The sequence below is a fragment of the Scyliorhinus canicula genome, chromosome 2 (assembly GCF_902713615.1).
Source record: "Scyliorhinus canicula chromosome 2, sScyCan1.1, whole genome shotgun sequence".
Taxonomy (NCBI): Eukaryota; Metazoa; Chordata; class Chondrichthyes; order Carcharhiniformes; family Scyliorhinidae; genus Scyliorhinus; species Scyliorhinus canicula.
In genome coordinates, this window is record NC_052147.1 from 18,364,425 (window position 1) to 18,380,820 (window position 16,396).

Sequence of the window (16,396 nt, forward strand, 5' to 3'; positions counted from 1 at the left end):
CTAGGGACTAAATTAAAAAGCAGAACCATAGTGGTATTAATCTCTGGGTTACTAACCGAGCCACGAGCAAATTGGCATATGGTAAATAAGAGAGAGTTGAATATGTAGCTCAAAGTTTTATGGGGGCGCAATGGGTTTCAATTCATGGGGCACTGCCAGCAGTATTGGGAAGTTAGGAGCTGTTTCATTGGGGTGGGCTTCATTTGAACCAATGTCCTGGTGAATTGAATAGCCAATGCTGTAGATAGGACTTTAAGCTAAATGCTGGTGGGGTGGGCAGGTGACATGGGTGGAATTCAGGGGGTGGGAAATGTAGAAAGTTAAGGAGAAAGGACAAGTAGCACAGGGCGATGGTTAATCAAAGTTGCAAGTTCTAGATATTGTTTGAACTTAATCAATTTTGTTCATTTGAGACTTTGACCAAAAAAGGCAACAGGAGGCAGCCTGGTGAAGTACCTCAGGAAACTTTACTAAAGTTATAAATTAATACTGAACAGAACAGGGCAGAGAATTTTTAAATAATCTTTATTAGTGTCACAAGTAGGCTTGTATTAATACTACAATTAAGCTACTGTGAAAATCCCCCAGTCTCCACATCAAGGGGCTTGTGTGAGTACACTGAGGGAGAATTCAGAATGTCCAATTAACCTAACTAGCACGTCTTTCAGGACTTATGGGAGGAAAATGGAGTGCCCAGAGGAAACCCACACAGATACAGGGAGAACGTGCAGACTCCGCACAGACAGGGACCCAACCCGGGTCCCTGATGCTGTGAATCAACAGTGCTAAATGCTGTGCTACTGTGATTGACAGGTGTTCTACTGCTCTTGCTTTCTGGTTCAGCTTAGAGTGCAAGACGACACTTGGCTTCTGTTCTCTTCCTGTAACCTGTAGGTCTTCTGCTTCCTTGTAGACAGTAGGCTCTGCAAACATTACTTTCAAACTTGGCGTGCCCTTGCTCACTGAAACCTGTTGTTTATTAATCCTTTCCAAGCAACAACCCAAAACATGCTCAATTATATTGTTTCCTGATTGGCCTGAATGAGGCATGGCTAATTCTTAATTGGCTTAAGGAGTGCATGATCAATCTGTGATTGGTCTAGGTGGGCATGATCAGTTTCTAATTGGTTTCCTGAGTGTGATGGTCATCTATTGATGTAATTTCCCTTTGTTCTCTAACTGCCCCTTTAAGGTATTGATTATTTGTGAGACCATCCCTCTCATTAAAGTTTGTTCTTGTCACCTCCTGCTAAGATCAAATGATGTTTTATGACTTCTTCCTTGCCTATTGTTTCGGATAGAAGTAGTATGCTATCTTATCCTTTTGAATGGTACTTTGAGTGCATCATCTTGGGATTTGCTTAATTGGTACAGGCTCCTCATTAAATCAAATCCTTATAATCGATTGCTTTAGAAGTCCTGTACTTTATCTGTAGGAACAAAGTATAAAGTGGTAAAGTTGCTTACAACTTAAAACTATTCATATATAATACAGAATACTACAAGATACTAGCACAGAAAGTTACAATACAAGTTGTACCTAGAGTTATACAGAGTGAGTATACAGTGTAAGTGTATAGCCATAGTCACTGTTTAAAATGTGACATTATAAACCAGTGTCCTTATACATTTTGTTGATACATAGTACGGTTCTTTAGATCTGTGTTATTCAACACTATTAAAATTAATCACATAGTGTCACAGAGTTTAACTCTAATATCAAGTTAAAGGTTGCTTCTTCTTTACAACTTATGAGCTAAACTAATGTAAAGAGCATCTGTGGTTATACTTCCCTCTTGAACCATAAATTCTTGCCAACCTTTCTTTTACTTATAACAAATGTGAGCTGTCCATTTAACCTTGAAGGTGTTATCTGTGCTTAGTTGATCCAAAGTTAGCTTTATTCTGTCTCATATCCCAAGATGCAATGTCCTGTTCGGTGAAGCTAAGACAGTCACATGATGCTAAAATTAAAATTCACTACAAGTTTAATCTGAATCAAATATTTGTACATTAATTGATTATTACACTAAACTAAACCATTAATGTGACATCAGTTTACCTACAAGTGCAACAGGAAGGAATAGAAAATACAAGATAGGTAAATTGATGGCATGCATAGAAATAAATATAATGGATATCCGATCATACCCAAATAGTGGTTGCAAGGTGACCAAGGGTGGTAACTGAATATTCTGGGATATTTGAAATTTTGAAAGGATAGGAAGAAAGAGCAAGGAGATGGGTTTGCTCTATCAATAAAGGATGGGATCAGTACTGTTGTGGGAAATATTCTTGGCTCAAGAGCAAGGTGTAGAATCAGTTTAGATAGAGATATGAAACAGCAAGGGAAATATGTCACTGGTGGGAGTTACCTGGAGGCCCCCAAATCTATCTACATTGTGGGACAGGCTATATATATAGAGAAATAATGAAGGTTTTTAAGGAATGTATTACAATAATTGTGAGTAGCTTTAATCTAGTTTGACAATCTAGTATGCCATTTGAGGATGGCATCTCTGACAATACAGCAGTCATTCAACAACATCTCCTTGTTGTGGAGTGAGGGGATGGTGGGGCTGGTGCTTTGAATGTCTTATTAAAGTAGGTCTTGTAAATAAACAAGAAGAATCCCATGGCATTACTTGAAGATGAGCAGGAAGCATTTACCAACAACATGGCGAATGTCAACCTAGAGCATTAAACACATTAACTGGTCATTTATCGCAATGTTGTTTGTGGATCTTACTGTGTGCAAAGATTGGCTGCGTTATTGCCTAAATTACAGAAGTGACTGCACTTTAAAATTAATTGGCTGTGAAACACTTTGGAACATTCTGAGGTTATAAAAGGTATTATATTAAATGCAAATTAATTCTTCCTTTCTTGCAAGTATGCTGGACAGATTGTGTTAAAAGGCAGTTTGATAATGAGCACTCTGCTGTACAAAATTATTTTTCTTCCAGGTACAACATTGAACGGATGCCAGATGATTACGGTGCCCCCAGACTTTGAAAAGGCAACTGTATTCTATTTGCTGCTGAGGATTGTATGCTCCTTGTCGGGTGAAATGCACTTGCCTGGGAACTTTTTGAATCAACACTTGGCATGTGCATGGTCTACATTCTTCAGAAAAGATTTTTGTTTGTTTGTAAATGACGTTGGTATTTCAAGAAAATTAGTTCCAATCTGTAAATGGGTTGATTGCCTTGTGCTTCTCTTCCCCCCCCCCCCCCCCCCCCCCAATGTTCTCCCCTCCTCGATTGTGGCTCAAAAAATGTGGTTACGCTCCAGTACTGAAACGGGTCACCCTCTTTGAGCTTTGACAATCAGATTGAAGCAAATGGCAGCTGAGTCTCAATTTATCTTTATTACATCTTCATGTGGTTACTTCCAACTGGAAGTATTGTTTACCAATTGGAAACAGGAACTGTAAATGCATTTTGCTAAAGCTAAGGAAACTATATCAAGAAGCATTCCTCTCGTAGTACTGGCTGAGGTAAGCTCACCGAGCGGAGGTGAAGAATTGAATCCGTATCATTCCCTATAGGCCTAAGTGGTGGTGATTTTACCTTTTTTTGCAATGCATAATTTTGTACAGTTTTACTCTTCAATGTTACATCCACTAGTCGATTACTGTCACTGGATCTGTTCTTTGGTTTATTTTGGATTATTTAAATGTACAACTCAAGACCAGAAAACATCTGCACCATGGTACAAATGTCCAAACAGTGATGGACAGAAGACTGTATGGTCCATGCCTCCTGTCCAACACAATTATGATTCCTTGTGGATCACATATATGGATTCCAGAGTGTTATCCACCATTTGTAATTCAGAAGCACTGGTGGAGGGTTGCCCAATAGGCTCTGCCATTCTGAAATCAGTGGAAGGTCTTCAGCTGACTGTGAAGGGCCTTTCCCTTTGAGAGCACAGCCCACCACAGGTTCCATGATGTAAGAAGATTTCTGTTTGATTTTTCAAATATTATTGGCAGGCATCATAATGTGGGCAAAGCAGGGTTGAGCAGATTGAGAGGATTACTGAAAGAATCCTGGATGCAAAGAAGAATTATGTAATAAAAATATGCCTTTGACAAGAAACAGTGCTTATACAAAAGATTCAAGAAAGGTAACATTTCAGGAATGAAAGCAGCTGGAGTGCCGTTCATACCCCTTATGAAGTGGTAAATGAACCAAGAAGCTGAGAAAGACGAAGGAAGCGGTGGTTAGACTACACATCCACATGATTTCCTTGGAGAGGCAAAATGGCAGACCAAAAATACACACCAATTTGGCAGGGAAATCCCTCTCTGACCCTATTAGGCAAACAAGACTAATCCAGGTCTCATACGTTTTACAATGCTCCTGTGAAGTGCCTTGGATGCATATGTTTTCTCACTTTAAAGATGCCGGAATAATTGTAGAATCTCCAGTGCAGAAGGAGGCCATTCGGCCCCTTGTATCAGCACCAACCTTCCGGAAGAACACACTACCCAGGCCAACTCCCCCGCCTCATCTCTGTAACTTCAGCTAACCGTTGGATGCCAAGGGACATTTAGAATGACCAGTCCACCTAAGCTGCACATATTTTGATTGTTGGAGGAAACCGGAGCACCTGGAGGAAACCCATGCAGACACAGGAGAATGTGCAAACTGCACACAGTCACCCGAAGCCGGGAATTGAACCTGGGTCCCTGGTGCTGTGAGGCAGCAGTGCTAACCACCGTGCTGCCTTATAAGTTGTTGTTGGATGCTGTTCTAATGATGGAATACCATTTAAAGCTCAGTTATGACTGGGACTATTTTGCTGCATTGACCTGCTTTGTAGCCAAAAGTAAGACATATGTGGCAAAAAATAGGCATTTATTTCTTAATTTGTATAATTTCAATAAATTAAGTTTACAACAGAGGCTGCCTCTCCTGTAAGTACAAAATAATGAAACATGCTGTTTATGTCCAAGCGTGTTTTTTCATAAGGGAACAACATGATTAAAATATTTATGAAAGTAATATTCATTAAAATGTGTAAATTTTACTTGTGCACAGGCAATTTGTGGGTCCTTTAAATCTTTTTATGTGATTGCACTTGTGTGCTCATGTAGGGACTGACTTATGCAAGGCCTTCGTGGGAACATGTGACCTGCTGGGGCCCATGCAGCTTAGAGGGACCATTGTGGTGATCTATGGCAACAGCCAAACTGAAACGCAGGAAAAGGAATACAACTGTTGTTGCCCAGTCTTCCAAGGGGTGAAGATTGTTAAAGGTTTTCTGACTTGATAGCTTGAAATAAATTACTTTCAATCAAAAGGAATCAATTGGAAAAATACCACAATTTGGGCTTCTTCTCATCGGTGCTGATTAAGACCACTTGAAGGCTCAGTAATTCTGCATGCACTCTCCAAATCACAGAATAGTTACAGCACAGAAAAAGACCATTCACCTTGTGTGTGCCTATTGGGGATTTTGAGTAACCAAATATCCACCGTGGCATGTGCTAGCTTTCCAAAGGAACTAATAATCGACCCCGCCTTCTCCATTCTGAAAGATACAAGTCAAAACTGTTCACTATTTAATGAAGTGCTATCTGATTCATTCAAAATAGTTTCTATTCTTTGAAACAAACTTCATCAATATGTTAGAAATGTTGCATTGATAAATCTCCAAATCAACCTATGTTATTGGAAGGATGACAGCTGAATCTTATTCCTTTTCACTGATATTGCAAATGTGTATCTCGAGTGAAATCAAGATCCACTGATTTATCTTCAGGTTTTCATTTCCAGTATAGTATTTAAATTGGCTCAGTTTGGGCTGCCCTACATAATTGAGTCTGAAAGATGTCAATTATTGACTGAAACGAGTTAGTCAACGGCAGATTCTGCGTGCAACACTTGGGTTAAATGCCAGATATGTTACTTGCCAGACAAAGACAAGGCAGGCACTGCAATATATTAAACATACTACTTAACTCCAGTTTAAGGATATGATCAATGTCACTACTATGTAAGTATTGGCAATTACAGTAAAGGTGGCACAGTGGGTAACCTTGGTGGCTCACAGTGCTGGTTCAATTCTGGCTGTAGGTGACTGTGTGGAGTTTGCACATTCTCCCCATGTCTGCCTGGATTTCCTCCGGGTGTTCCGGTTTCCTACCACAGTCCAAAGATGTGAGGGTTAGGTGGATTGTCCAAGCTAAATTGTCCCTTAATGCAGGTTAACCTAGAGAGATGAGGGAGTGGACCTGGGTGGCGTGCTCTTTCTTTGTGCGGACTCAATGGGTCAAATGGTCGTCTTCTGCACTGGTACATTGACCTAAAAAATTAAACCATGAGTACAGAAGTAGCTTAATCCCCAGCTGGGTTGAGTTTAGTAGCAATGAAATACAATTAAGTTCACTATGATGCTCTACTTTTTGGGCATCCTGGGGTGAATAATCTGCAGCAAAATTGGCATGTACTGTAATTGGAGGGCTTCTTCCATAGTACTTACATTTAGACTATTAACAGTTCAGAGATTGAACCTGCCCCATATTATGGACAATTAATGAACAGAATAATATAATTTTACAGCACAGGAGGAGCCATTCGTCCCATTATGTCCGTAGCCCTCAAAAATATTCACTTTTGAATACATATCCAGCGCTCGTAACTTCTGGAATCAGCCTTTATCACTCTCCCAGGCAGTGCATTCCGAATCCCAACAACTCTGCGTAAAGATGTTTCTCCTCATCTCACTCCTAGTTCTTGCTGACCATCATGAAATGTTCACCCCTACTCAGCAACTTACCAATTAATGGAAACAGAATATCCTTCTGCACTAATGATGGAATACCATTTAAAGCTGTTATGACGGGGACTGTTTTGCTGCATTGACCTGCTTTGTAGCCAAAAGTAAAACCTATGTGGCAAAAAAAGGAATTTCTTTCTGGATTTTGTATCATTTCAATAAATAAGGTTTACGAGGCATACTTTTAGATCATAGAGCTTTTACAGCACAGAAAGAAGCCATTCAGTCCATTGACTGCACCATCCCATCAAGCACCTATCTACTCCTATTTTCCAGCACTTGCCCCGTAGCCTTGTATGCTATGGCATTTCAAATGCTCATAGAAATACTTCTTAAATTTTTTGAGGGTTCCCACCTGTACAAAGTGGGCAGCATGGTAGCATTGTGGCTGCACAGTGCCAGGGTCCCACAGCTCGATTTCCCACTGGGCCACTGTCTAGGCGGAGTCTACACGTTCTCCCCGTGTCGGCGTGGGTTTCCTCCCACAGTCCAAAGACGTGCAGGTTAGGTGCATTTGCCATGCTAAATTGCCATTGGTGTCCAATAAAGGTTAGATGGGGTTACGGGGATAGGGTGGAAGTGAGGGCCGAATGGCCTCCTTCTGCACTGTATGTTCTAAAACCGCCCTTTCGGGCAGTGGCTTCCAGATTCCAACCACCCTCTGGGTGAAAAAGTTTTTCTCACCCCCTCTAAACATCCTGTCCCTTACCTTAAGTCTAAGTTCCCTGGTTATTGACCTCTCTGCTAGGGAGGGGGGGGGGGGGGGGGAGGGGAGGGGTTCCTTGCTTTCTACCCTGTCTATGCGTTTCATACTTTTATACACCTCAGCCTTCTCTGCTCCAAGGAAAACAAATCCAGCCCATCCAGTCTCTTCATAGCTGAAAAGGGCCAGCCCAGGCAACATCCTGGTGAATCTACTCTGCACCCTCTAGTGCAATCACTTCCTTCCTATAGTGGAGATGCCGGCGTTGGACTGGGGCGAGCACAGTAAGAAGTCTAATAACACCAGGTTAAAGTCCAACATGTTTGTTTCAAACACTAGCTTTCGGAGCACTGCTCCGTCCTATAGTGTGGTGACCAGAACTGCACACTGTTTATACAACACTCCCATAATCTCGGTGCTCCTATATACCAGGGTCTGGTTAGCACAGGGCTAAATCGCTGGCTTTGAAAGCAGGCCAGCAGCACGGTTCAATTCCTGTACCAGTCTCCCCAAACAGGTGCTGGAATGTGGCGACTAGGGGCTTTTCACAGTAACTTCATTTGATGCCTACAATGTGATTTACATTTCATTTCATATTCTGTGCCTCAATTAATAAAGGCAAGTATCCCATCTGCCTTCTTAACCACTTTATCCACCTGTACTGCTGTCTTCAAGGATCTATGGACATGCACAAACCAAGGGTCTGATCCTCTGCACTACCTGGAGTCCGACAATTCATTGTATATTCCCTCACCTCGTTAGTCCTCCCAAAATGCATCATCTCACACTTTTCATGGTTACTTTCCATTTGCCACTGTCCTGCCTAACCCTAATTTGTAGGGTTACAATAGGCCCTACCTATTGTAACCCGCCTACATCGTCTGTTTGAGATCTGGGAACTGGAACGAAGCAGAATACCATTGTGCCTGCAACAAAGATGGCAGTCGCAACCTTTCAAAGAGTCTTCACCGAAATCGTTTTGCCACTGTGTCGTAAAACGGAATAGGGGAAGGCGCTCTCGCGCACGCGTTTTGCGGCAGCAGTTGAGGCTCTTCCGTCGGGAGGCGGGCGGGGGGAGCGTGACGTGATGACGCAGGCCGTCTGTTTTTTCTGGTTCTTCGTGTAATGGCGTCGGTCAGCGAAGAATGGAGGAGCGTATGAAATATTGACTGCTTATTGTGAATATTTCGGCTCCGATTCGACAGGGCATCCTGTCAGAATTTTAATAATATCCGTCATATTTCACCCCCATCGAGTTATTTTCGTCGTTTGAAGTGTTTGACTAAAGATTTAAGACCCGATGTATCCGTCATGGGGTCGGTATGGTGGGGGAGGGGCACACCTTCCATACTATGGCGGAGCCACTCAGCCGCCAATGCCTCCTGGGCCCCGTGTGCCGGCCCCAGGCATGGCGGTTGGCGCCACGCTTAGCCCGACCACCGTCCCCCCGCCAGTTCCCACGGCCGGCTTGGCGTCCAACTTCCAGACGCTCAGGCAGCAGCACCTCCAGCAGATGCAGCAGCTGCAACAAATGCACCAGCAGCAGATGCAGTCGGTGCTGCAGCACCCTGCCCATCAAAACCTTCCACCACCGTCCATACCACCCCCACCTTTGCCGCCTCATCTACAGCAACCTCCACCGCCTCAGAACCTCTGGGACACCAGCAGTACCCAGGGCCAACTAACTCAGACTAGCCAGCCCACTCAGCAACATCAAGATTACGCCCCCGTGGCTTTACAGGTGAGGTGAAGGGAAAGAAAAAGCAAACTTTCAGATTTGTTGCTACTTTGAAATACATGCACTAAAAGATGAAAAAATCTGGATAGTTTATTTGGGGACTGACATTAAGCATATACTTCACAAGAAGTCACACTTCATATGTTTAATTTGTTCTCTTCAAAAGTCAATAGGTACTGGAGTGGTGGATCGGAGAGAACCTGGTTTGAATCACAATCTTGGCCTGTGATCTGTTTGAACCCTTCAAAAAGTCTTGAGAAGTTGCTACAGTCTTATGTAGCACTTTGCAGAGAGGAAGTGGTCGGATCAGCGAGAAGAGATGATGTACTTTAAGGCATTCTTACCAGCTAGGCACTATACGTATCGCAAGCAATAATATAGGTATCGTCTGATTAGTTGGAGTGCAAGGTTCTATGCCCTGTGAAGTCACCATGACAAAATGAGTAAATTGACTAGTGTTCAGATTGATTTTCCTTTTCACTCTTCGTTTGCCTTCCAACAGTTTTTTCCTTTGGAGAATATGTTGGAGACCTGTTAGATTTCCACCCAGTCCCAAATTGATTTAAAGGTATAATAGTGGTCAGCACTGTTGGTTCATAACTCCATGGCCCCAGGTTCGATTCCCGGCTTGGGTCACTGTCTGCGGAGTCTGCACGTTCTCCCCATGTCTGCGTGGGTTTCCTCCGGGTGCTCCGGTTTCCTCCCACAGTCCAAAGATGTGCAGGTTAGGTAGATTGGCCATGCTAAATTTCCCTTAGTGTTCAAAAAGGTTAGGTTAGGTTACGGGGATAGGGTGGAGGTGTGGGCTTAAATAGAGTGCTATTAGGGGCAGCAACATGGCACCGTGATTAGCACCGCTGACTCACGGTGCCGAGGTTCCAGTTTTGATCCTGGCTCTGGGTCATTGTCCGTGTGGTGTTTGAACATTCTCCTGTATTTGTGTGGGTTTTGCCCCCCCAACCCAAAGATGTGCAGGGTAGGTGGATTGGCTGTGCTAAATTGTCCCTTAATTGGGAAAAATGAATTGGGTGCTCTTTACAAGGGCCAGTGCAGACTCGATGGGCCGAATGGTCTCATTCTGCACTGTAAATTCTATGATTGTTTCAGCCTTTCCTGGTTTTGGGTGAGAGCCTGATTTCTGGCGCTACTGATGATGGCACTGTTGAGATTGTTTTATCTGGAATAACCTGGTCTAACCTGTCATTGGCTTATTCGAGAACTTGGATTTTAGGAAGATGAGTGATAACTAAAGAAAAAGTGGAAAGCAAGATATTGGTCCTATAATTTTTTTTGTTAAAAACACAACTTGCTCCAAACTTGGCAGAAATTCCAATGCACTTTGGGTGATGTCAGTTAAGCAGGGATATCGTAAAGGATCTGTGTCCTTTTTGCTTCTGGGCATTGATTAGGGACATTTTTTGCGATCCCTAAACTTGTTGCAGGATTAAGTAACAAATGTCTTGATTGGTGTACAGGAACAGAAAGGATGGCAGCTACCCATTGTCAATGCAGATGATTGCTGATTGAGGCTACAGCTGATGTTTGGAAGATAAATCATCTCATTTTACAGTACTGGGTCTCGTGTTGCAAATTTTATTTCTCAGTTTAAAAAGGTTAGAATAATATGTATGTTCTATTTCCCCAATTTAAAACAAAGTATTTATTTTCATCGATAGAAATAAAAGCACCAAGCCTGACCGATATCAGTTCAAAAGCTTTTGGTTTGCTTATATTGTGTTTGGACAGTAATTCCTATGTTGATAGCCTGCCAAAATATATTGAATGTACTGGCAAAATGTGGATATTTGGGTGAAATTATACAATGAGTCTTAACCTTTGTGCTTCCCTGCTAAGGAATTCTTCTTTAGTTGGCACCATCCATTGATTGAAGTTGGCAAGTCTGTGTACATAATTGTGAGCAGAAATACATATTGAGCTACTATGCTGCTTCAAAGAACTTTATTATTTGTTTTGCTACTTTTAAAAGAAATAAGGCAGGCACCTTGGTTGTTGGGATGGAGTTAGGGATTTACATTTCTGATCTACATTACTGTTGTAACTGTAAAATAGGGTAACTAACTAAATTGGGGGCCAGCTTAGCTCAGTTGGCTTGACAGCTGGTTTGTGATGCAGAGCGAGACCAGCAGCGAGGATTCAGTTCCCATACCGGCTGAGAGTATTCATGAAGGCCCATCTTCTCAACCTATCTCCTTGCCTGAGATGTGGTGATCCTCAGGTTAAATCATCACTCGTCAGCTCTCCTCAAAGGGGAAAGCAGCTTATGGTCATCTGGGACTATGGCGACTTTACCTTTATAGTAACTGGCATAATGACATTTCATGTCTATTACATCACCTGCTTTGAAGGGTGGTAGGGTGGACTGGATTAGAAGATTGTCTAATTAAGGCATTTTAAAAGTAGGTAAAATTCTACTTTTCATTCTAGTATTTTGGGCAAGGTGAGAATGTTGAAAGTAGAAACTGTCAATGCTGATCACTTGTGCATTTAAAATTGCAGTTTAGTAAATGAAGCAGATGTAATGTCTAGATGGATAAAATCTAGTGATGCCATGGAACGGGAAATATGTGAATACGATATGCTAATTCAGTGTTTGCTCAGGCCATTTGTCATATTCAGATTGCGATCTAATGTATACGCAGACTTTTAGGTTTGGGAAAATCCTTCTGTCACAGTTGTTGAATTAGAATTAAGTGGAGAACCGATAGGATCGATAAACACCTTAATATAAAGTTCAGTAGGTTCTAAACATCTGTTATCCAAACAAAGACACTGATATAACGAAGGTTTAGAGTGGTATATTGCTTCTTGAACATTCTCAATCTGCTATCCTGCTGTGTCTTTTCCAGCATTTTTTCAGCACTCTTTCCTGTGTCGTAAAGAAATGGCTGACCAACTAAATACATACTTTAGTTCTATCTTCACAAAGAAGGACACAAATAACATATCAGAAATGTTGGGGAACTTAGAGTTTAATGAAGGGAAAGAATTGAAAGAAATCAGTATTAGTAGGGGAATGGTGTTGGAGAAATTGATGGGATTGAAGGTTGATAAATCTCCAGGGCCTGATAGGCTACATCCCAGAGAACTTAAGGAAGTGGCCTTAGAAATAGTGGATGCATTGGTGGTCATGTTCCAAGATTCAGTAGACTCTGGAACAGTTCCTAAAGACTGGAGGGTAGCTAATGTAACCTCACTATTTAAAAAGGGAAGTAGAGAGAAAACAGGATAGTAGTGCAGTCAGCCTGATGTTGGAAATGGGGGAAATTCTAGAGTCCATTATGGAAGATGTAATAGCAGTGCTTTTGGAAAATAGTGGCAGAATAGGAAAGAGCTTGGATTTATGAAGGGAAATCAAGGTTGACAACTCTACTGTAATTTTCAAGGATGCAGCTAGTAGAGTAGTGGATGTAGTTTATTTGGACTTTCAGAAGGCTTTCGACAAAGTCCCAAGTAAGAGATTCGCATGGAAAATTAAAGTGCATGGAATTGGGGGTAGTGTATTGGATGGATAGAAAAATGGTTGGCAGACAAATCAAGAGTAGGAATAAAGGAATACATTTTCCCGAATGGTGGACAGTGACTAGTGAGGTAGTGCAGGGATCTGGGCTAGGACCCCAGCTATTCACAATATATATTAATGATTTGAATGAGGGAACTAAATGTAATATCCCCAAATTTACAGCTGACACAAAGCTAGATGGGAGGGTGGACTGTGAGGAGGATGCATAGATGCTTTAGTGTGATTTGGATTAGCTGAGTGAGTGGGGAAATGCATGGCAGATGCTGTACAATGTGGATAAATGTGAGATTATCCAGTTAGCTAGCAAAAACAGAAAGACATTATTATCTGTATGGCTATAAATTAAGAGGGGGGGGGAAATGTGCAACAAGACCTGGGCGTTCTCGTACACCTGTCACTGATGGTAACCATGCAGGTACAGCAGGCGGTAAAGAAGGCAAATGGTATGTTGGCCTTCATAGTGAGAGGATTCAAGTACAGGAGCAGGGATAGTTTGATGCAATTATACAGGCACTTGATGAGACCACACCTGGAATATTGTGTGCAGTTTTGGTCTTATTTGAGAGAAGGATGTTCTTCTTATAGAGGGGAAGCAGTGATGGTTTACCAGACTTGATTCCTGAAATGGCAGGACTGGCATATTAGAAGAGAATGAGTCGGTTAGGATTACATTCCCTGCGGTTCAGAATAATGAAGGGGGATCTCATAGAAACTTACCAAATTCTAACTGGCCTAGATAGGGTAGATGCAAAAAGGTTGCTCATGATGGCTGGAGAAGTCCAGAACCAGGGGGTCACAATCTGATGATACGGGGTAGACCATTTAGGACTATGATTAGGACAAATTGCTTCATCCAAAGATTGGTGATCCTGTGGAATTCGCGAGCACAGAAAGTAGTTGAGGCCAAAGCATTGTCGACAGGATTCTCTGAAACAAAGTGTTGACGCCGGGACTGAATCGGTGGACAGCCCCGACAACAAAATTGATACAGTTCCCAGAGCAATTCAGGAACCTGTAATGGGTAAGTTCTGGTGCCATGTGGAACATGATCGAATGCAATGAAAATGGTGTCCAATTCGCTGGGGTAGGAATTGTCACTTGAGAGGCTGACATGCTGCAGCCACTTATAAGCACTCCACTCCCCACAAACACTCATCCCAGCCGACAAGTTGGCAGCAAGAAGAGCGGCACCCCGATAGAGTGACACTGAACTCGAGGCCCTGTTGGATGCCATGGAGGAGAGACAGGCCCCCATGACACATGGGTGGGAAGGAGATTGCCACCCACCGCCTGGCCTGGGCGTAGCTGGCCAAAGTTGTGAGCACTGTGGGCAACACTATATGGACCAGCCAGCAGTGCAGTAAAAAAACTGCACAACCTCAGGGCGTCCAGGATGAGCGGGCAGCACTGTGCCCCTGCACCTACCCCCATCCCACACACCCTACACCACCTCGGAGGGCGAGCAAACCCTCACTCTGCACTATGTGCCCGCACCCATACTGTCCGGTCACTTTCAGGCAAATCTACATATTAAAGCAAGACCTAGTCTCACTTTAATGTGCAGATTCCCGAGTTACTCGAGGCGTGGGATCAATCTCTAGCCTTGGAGACCTTGGGCCAGTGCTGTTCAGTACTGGTGTCCACAAACGGGGACCAGATGGCATGGCACTTGGGGTCTCCCAGGGATTTGGACGCCCCATGTGCATGCCCTCCGGGCAGCGTGGCACCCTATCACTGCACCTGTGTGTCAGGCTGTCACTGTCTGACTGGCATACTGGCACTGCCTGCTTGGCACCCTGGCACTGCACCTGGGTGTAAACCTGGCACTGTCAAGGTGCCCTGGTTGGCAGGGGCACTATTGATGCCAAGCTGGCATTTTTATGTGGGTGTTGGGGGATTGCAGGTGTGGCCTTGGACCCTTTCATAGTGCGTTGGGGCTTTTAGGGGTGGGGATTAGAGGTCACGTTGGGAGGCTCGGTAATTGGGATAGCAATTAAAAGTGGTGTACTGTTCTTGCTATACGGATGAGTTCCAGCGAGTGGAGCTCCTTGGTTTAGAAAACAATGCTATGTGCGGTCTCGGCACGCACTCCCTGCTGCGGCCCCTTAGCTAATGCGAGTGTCGTTTTATTGCCATGTGTTTCTCGGCACTGTAAGTGCCAGGAAACATGGCTAAATGCTCTTGCTATGGGACTTTTTTTCCTTTTAGTAAAATCGCACCCCTTGTCGAGGAAATTTATCTAATCAATAAAAGGTGACATATTACAAATGCTGGAAATGAGAAATTTTTTAAATTCTCAAAGCATTGATTAGGTTGGATAGCAACTGCGGAAAAAGGAAAATAGAATTAACATTTGAAGTGTTCTGGCATGTAGATCTGAAGCATTTAACCCAACCTTTTCTGTTGGAGCAGTTGAGCTCTGATAACACTAATTAGCTGTGGTCCATGAGAAACGGCACCTCTCCCCGTTAGAGGCACCAATGCACATCGAGCCCGGAGCAAGGGAAGGAGGTTGCCCTCCATGACCTACCCCAACTGATGCAAGGATTGAGCCTACACTGTTGGTATCATTCTGCAGTACACTCGAGCTAACTGTGTTGACTGACCCCTACACAGGTGAATTAGAAAAACTAAATGTCTTCGATTTTAAAAGGAAGTTAGAGAGGAAACGGGGAATTATAGACTAGTCAGTCGGATGTTGGGAGTGGGGAAAATTCTCGAGTACATTATAAAATATATTTTATTCCAAACACCTCAAAAAAAATCCGCAGAACACCAAAGTGGCATAGTGCATAACAGTTTGTTCAATCCCCCACCCCCCCGCCGACAAACAAATCCTCAAACATGGACAGAAGCAACCTCCAGCGTACTATAAATCCCTCCTCAGATCTGCTGAGGACAAATTTAATTTTCTCCAACCTGAGGAATTCATATAGGACCCCCAACCATGCAGTGAACCCGGTGCCAACCTCCAATATAAAAGAACCAAGACATCACCACCCCCACCCTCCCCACACGCGCACACACACCCGCCACCTCCGGCACTCCAAAAACCGCCACCATAGGGTCCAGCTTCACCTGCACAATCCCTGACAGGCTCTCGAACACAGCCTCCCAGAAGCTGTCCAATTTTTCCCAAAACATATGGGAATGGTTTGCCGGTCCCTCCCACACCTCTCGTACACATCTATCACTCCGGGAAGAACCCACCCATTCGGGCCCGAGAGATATGGGCCCGATGCACCACCTTGAACTGTACAAGACTCATCCTTGCGCAGTAGGAAGCTAAGTTGATCTGGCGTATTACTTCACTCCAAACTTCCCACTCCATCTCCATCCCTAATTCCTCCTCCCACTTCCGCTTAATCCCTTTTCCTAAGGCCGCTCCCGTCTCACACCCATATATGTCCCCAATCCTTTCATCTGCCTACACATCCAGGAGCAATAACATCTCCATCAGCGTGTCCTCCGGCACCTGGGAAATGAGGGCAGTTCCTTTTGCGTGAAATCCCACACCTTCCAATACCTAAACTCACTTCCCCTTGGTAGCTCGAATTTCTCCCGCAACTCCTCTAAACCCACAAACGTAAACCCCCCCCACTGCAAACCGGTCTCTAAACACATC

The 16,396-nt window shown here is 43.5% G+C and overlaps 2 protein-coding genes and 1 long non-coding RNA gene across 5 annotated transcripts in view; 2 read left to right on the forward strand and 1 right to left on the reverse strand.

Annotated features, from left to right (window-relative positions):
• The window catches only part of fcf1 (FCF1 rRNA-processing protein), a 38,753-nt gene extending 33,710 nt beyond the window's left edge, over window positions 1–5,043 (forward strand). For 2 of the 3 annotated variants that reach the window (XM_038774331.1, XM_038774324.1), the window contains exon 8: window positions 2,967–5,043. In XM_038774331.1, coding sequence (XP_038630259.1) covers window positions 2,967–3,015 — 49 coding nt within the window. In that variant the 3' untranslated portion in view covers window positions 3,016–5,043. The remainder of the gene's footprint in view (window positions 1–2,966) is intronic. The other variant, XM_038774320.1, reaches the window with a different exon arrangement.
• Window positions 648–8,391, reverse strand: LOC119951288. The gene is made up of 3 exons (XR_005457583.1): window positions 8,247–8,391; window positions 5,444–5,541; window positions 648–1,430 (listed from the first exon to the last, which is right to left on the reverse strand). It is a non-coding gene; the product is annotated as an uncharacterized LOC119951288 (long non-coding RNA).
• A 204-nt stretch (window positions 8,392–8,595) lies between these two features.
• Window positions 8,596–16,396, forward strand: part of ylpm1 (YLP motif containing 1) — a 142,627-nt gene continuing 134,826 nt past the window's right edge. The window contains exon 1 of the mRNA XM_038774362.1: window positions 8,596–9,233. Within this exon, the coding sequence (XP_038630290.1) occupies window positions 8,793–9,233 (441 nt within the window). The 5' untranslated portion in view covers window positions 8,596–8,792. The remainder of the gene's footprint in view (window positions 9,234–16,396) is intronic.